This window comes from Anopheles darlingi, chromosome 3 (genome assembly GCF_943734745.1).
Source record: "Anopheles darlingi chromosome 3, idAnoDarlMG_H_01, whole genome shotgun sequence".
In the NCBI taxonomy this organism is placed as follows: domain Eukaryota; kingdom Metazoa; phylum Arthropoda; class Insecta; order Diptera; family Culicidae; genus Anopheles; species Anopheles darlingi.
The window spans coordinates 49,474,542-49,479,541 of NC_064875.1; the positions used below are offsets into that span (position 1 = coordinate 49,474,542).

Sequence of the window (5,000 nt, forward strand, 5' to 3'; positions counted from 1 at the left end):
ATCAAAACACAACAATAACTGTGAGGAATAATTTAAATGGGCACACACAATTATAAAGGAATCACACACACATTACGGAGAGTGACATCAATGAGCAATATCAATGTGTTTGTCTAAACAAACGTTGTTTTTAAAATTTAGCTCTAGAGGGTTTCGTCATTTCAGGAAAGAATCCTGAATAGAAAATTGATCCAAATGAATGAAATGGTGTTTTCTTAGTGTTACTATTGCTAGAGAACCAGGGATTGCCTGCTGCGATGAGCTGAGAATACCATGAGAATAACAGGTGTCGTCCCAGCTCGTTAATTCTTACAGAGAGACAGAGAGTAAGCACTGATTACAATACCGCGACGATATTGATATTGTTGCCATAATTGCTGAACTGTTTAACCAAGGGACGATGATAAAAAAAACTCCTGCAGTAGGCCAAAACGGCTCATCGGCTGTGGCGCCGTATAAGTCAGTTTTCTCAATTACAACAGATCAACTGCATTCGACTCTCAATTACGAATTCGACGCAAAAAATTATGACATCACTTCGCTCATGCATTTTTAGCTTATATTCAGCTAAAAATTAAATAGTTCGAGGCAAATGTCCAGGAACATTACAAATTGAAATACGCAAAGCATTACAAGCGTGTGCTAGTATTCATAAATGATTAGTACGAGCCTATTTCGCCTTCGTATTATTCGTATATTGAGCCTTCGTGATCAATCGAAAGGCAACCGCTCCACCTTCATTTTTAGACATCTGTTAGGCTTGACCGATCTCTTCTAGTCTACTAACAGTACACGGAACCTCATTGATAAACTACAGCAAATTAAAACCCTTGTTAATGGAACTTTAAATCGGAATGTCCATATGTGCGTTTAGGTTACTTTCGATCTGGATTTTAATTCCCAACGAAATGACTCCTCCAATTATTCAACGCTAAGGCTCACCTGTGTTTCCGTCACATTCAGCAGCTTCGCCATCTCAGTGCGTTCGTTCGAGGACAGATACTTCTTCACCTCGAATTGCTTCTCCAGCTCGAATATCTGGCGACCGGTGAAGGTGGTCCGGGCTTTCTTCTTACGCCGATGATGCCCCCCGCTCCCCGTCGATGCCGGTTCTACATCATCCGCTCCACCAACCCCCGATCCATCGCCGATGGCTTTTGGCAGGGAAAATAGCGAAGCCATTGTCGCGGTGGTTACGGCTGAACCTCTACCGCCCGTTGCACTAATGCCAGCCTCACCACTCCCATTGGCAAAGCGACCATCGATGGAGGAATCGTTGGACATGCAGACGTCCGAATCGGCATCACTCGATTGTGGTGCCGGTGGTAGAACACTTCTTGGCCGCTTGGGTGGCGTTGGCTGTAGTTGCCGAGGCAGACCGCGGGATGCTGATCGACGGAAAGACGATTGTGTTGATTCTTGGGTAGATTCTAAGAAGAGAATTGTTCGAGAGCAAACGAAGAAAGGTCAAATCATAAACAAGTGGCTTTCAATTTGACGAATTCAATCAATCACTCTCGAGCTCTTACCTTCCTCGGATGTGATCTTGCTCCGTAGTTCCGTCGTCGACGTCGTCGTCGTCGTTGTCGTTGTTGTTGTTGTCGCCATGGATGGCGCCTTGCTGGACGACAGCAACCCGAAAGCAGGTGATGACACCTTTGATATGCACAGATTGAGCGGTTCATCGTCGACCGGGCTCGGTGTTCGATGGCGAACAGTATCCTCTTCCTCCACGTCCTCTACGTCCTCTTCCTCATCTTCCTCTTCATCGTCTTGATCGACGGTAATGTTGTCCTCCTCGTCCATCGGTTGCTGCTGTGATCGCTGTTCATCATCCACAATCGGTTGATTCCAGAAAAATGAATCCTTCGGACGTGCGATCAGCTTATCGTCCTCTCTCTCGCGACTACACGGTTCTGAGACGGCAGGCTTCGCCTTCAACGAGCAGCCCTTCCACCCGAGAATGTCCATGATAGAGTGTGGTGTTGGTGGTTGCTTTGGTGGATTGGCGTACACGTGCGGATGCCACTGGGGTGTCTTTTCGCGCGACTCGAACGGCTCACTATCGACGGTGCTCACCATATCTCCACCGGCAACGGTACCATCACTTTCGGAAGCGTCCTTTTCGTTTTCTTCTCGTACAATTTCCTGCTGCTGCTGATGGAGACGATGGTGCTGCTGCTCGCTGTGGTTTGGATTGGGTGCACCATCATGGTGTGGTTGTTGTTGATCCTGCTGCCGCTCTTTTGCTGCGTGCGGTGAATGTTGATCGTCCGGTACGTTGCTGTGGTAGAGATGCTTTACCTCCAGTACTTCTTCCGCTTGGGTCATTCTGGTTGACACGGTATAGCGGCTGCGCGATAGCCAGTTACGACACGAATCTACGTAACGAAGACGTTCTCTCCGTTACTGCAGAGTAGGAGGGCGATCGGTTGATATGCCTTCGTTTATCATAACATCGCCCGCTGATACAGTGGTTTTTGGATCTGAAACATTAAAGAGAGAAGGGCAGCAATAATACTTGTGCTCTAGAAAGAATCATTTGACACCTTCGCGAATATCAGAGACCAAAGGAATGCAGAGCATCAGAACTCGAAAAAAAACTCGAAGGGAAATGTAATCTCTTTTTACAATGATAATTTTTTCTTCAGAAAACGCACCTTCCGAGCATTTATAGATCACATCGTGCACAGTGAACGATACGGAAATGAAAGAAGGTTTTGTATTATTCACAGCAATAATAGTAGCCGCCATTCATGACTCATGCTTTGCTCGTGGTAAGGCATTATGAACCAATCAATCTCATCAATTCTACGCGACTTTTTACAATGTTTCAAAAATACATTACTGTATGATGATGAATGGTAATGACATGCTGGAACTACTGTCAGCAATGAATCATGTTCAATAAAATCGGTAAACGGATTCCAACATTCTAATAATACTCATCTTTGGTGGAGTCTCTATTTTAATTTTGTTTCATCATTAGTCATACGTCAGTATTCAAATAGTTCACGTGAAACCCGTTTGTAACGCTGTTGATGGTGATATAAAACCAACGTTTCTACTTTTTCATCATTTTCCGATTTCGAATATCCCCATGGACATGCTAGTAGCATAATGATCGACAACGACGCTGTATCACTGACGCATGCACACAACCGGCTGCTGGATACATTGTTGAATGTTTATCCATCGATGGATTAAATTCAATTATCATAACTTTAATTCAATCACACACAATAATGGATCCCGTGCCCATCGCATTAATGCTCCCCGATGGGAATTAAAGCATAGAGCCCCTTGATGGGAGCACTCCTTTACGTTTTCAATCTGTAGTAATATCTATAAAATGGATTGTTTATTAATTTTAAGCGATTTTTTGACATTTTATCGAGTCCATTCTCATAACACCGGACCGACACTAACGGGAGCATAAAAACGGGAAATTTATGTAATGAGTGAAGTCAAACAAAATTTTGTCCCAACATGATTTATATTTCAGCAACCCAGCGAGACCAAACAACACATTAGAGTTGGCCGCGCCAGTGAATAACACCCCGAGACCGGGATCAGCTTCATCAAAACAAGTAGGCATAATACACACACACATAGTAGGCAACGAAAACCCACCGATCCGAAAAACACGTGGAGCTCTCATCGTATCAGATCAGATTTTTGAAGAGCATCTTTTGACAAAAAAACAGCAACCAAGAAATAGAAAAAAAGAGAAAGAAAAAAATATTCCGCGGCCGGGACATGGCACGTTGCGTTCGCGCCGCTATTAATATATACATATTTTTATGTCACGCCCAAATATGACAAGGAAGTCACCATCAGCGTGAAATATGCTCCATCTGTTTCAACTCTTCCTCACACCAACACCGTCATCGTCAAACCATATCATCATGATTGCGTGCCGGCGCTCTCCGCGGTCCGGTTCATAAATTTAACGCGCGAAAAGGAAGATAATATTATTGTTATTTTACGATTCTTCGTTTTCTTAAACGCTTTTCACACGCTCGGTGTTCTGTGTCTAAGGGGGACGCGCGCGCTTCACTGGTCCGGCGAGTTTGTCTTGTCGCTCATCAACAGCTCATAACGAGCGAATCAATCATCTGCGCCCGCAGCTTTAACGGCATAATTTTCACTTAATCAGTATTATTCGGTTTGTTTAAGGGAAAACGGGCCCACACCGAGTTGTACCCGGCATCCGGAAACCTTAAAAAAAAAGAAGGAATGCGCATCGAGTCCCCAGCCAGTCAGTATGATGGTGTCCCCCCTCCCAAAGCTGGATTGGCTCACACCGGTCTCGCCGCTCTGCAGCGTGCAATACGGTGGTAAATGTAATTTCCTTGTTTATCTCATTCAACAGTTTTCCGAAAGGCACAACTTTCGCTTCCTCTCGCAATAAGTTGCGAATGCGAGAGGACGGCCATCCCAGCGGCAGCCACAGTCACAGGATACCACCACCAAATCGTCCTTTGTCTCAAGGATGAGGCAACGACCGTGGGCAGCAGCAGCAGCCGCCTTCCCACCCACTCCCTTTCCGCCCTCGCACACCATGCGTATCCTTTTTCCCTGTCAGTCCACCATTCAAGTGATTGCGCTATACGTCGTGCTGCGTTCGATTCATTTCTCCATTTCAACAGCATGTAGCAACAGCAGAAGCAGCACAAGCAAAGTATCAATTTAGCATCGAGCATCGAGCAATGGATCGATAATTTACTCCGAATTAATTTCTTTGTTCCAACCAACCAGTAGTTCGATTTTGATGGGCAGCGGCCGCGGTGAGTGTATCTTGCGTTGGAATGTGGGGCTCTGGAAAGGACCCCGCCGCATACGGTAGTAAATCTGTGCCCCACGAGCACAACAACGGTGCAGCACACCATTGTCGAGTGCCGCTTTACCGGTGGTGGTGCTGTGCAAATGCAAAATTTATTCAATTATTAACAAACAGCCGCACAAGCGTGCTCTCTCTCTCTCTCTCTCTCTATCCC

The 5,000-nt window shown here is 45.4% G+C and overlaps 1 protein-coding gene across 8 annotated transcripts in view; it reads right to left on the minus strand.

The window, feature by feature from the left end:
- LOC125956546 (mucin-19) overlaps window positions 1-5,000 on the minus strand; it is a 17,106-nt gene that overhangs the window by 3,318 nt on the left and 8,788 nt on the right. For 5 of the 8 annotated variants that reach the window (XM_049688547.1, XM_049688551.1, XM_049688548.1 and 2 more), the window contains 2 exons: window positions 1,530-2,486; window positions 943-1,430 (listed from right to left, as the gene is read on the minus strand). In XM_049688547.1, coding sequence (XP_049544504.1) covers window positions 943-1,430; window positions 1,530-2,331 — 1,290 coding nt within the window. In that variant the 5' untranslated portion in view covers window positions 2,332-2,486. Of the gene's footprint in view, window positions 1-942; window positions 1,431-1,529; window positions 2,487-2,660 lie in introns of all 8 variants that reach the window. The other 3 variants (XM_049688553.1, XM_049688550.1, XM_049688554.1) reach the window with 3 other exon arrangements.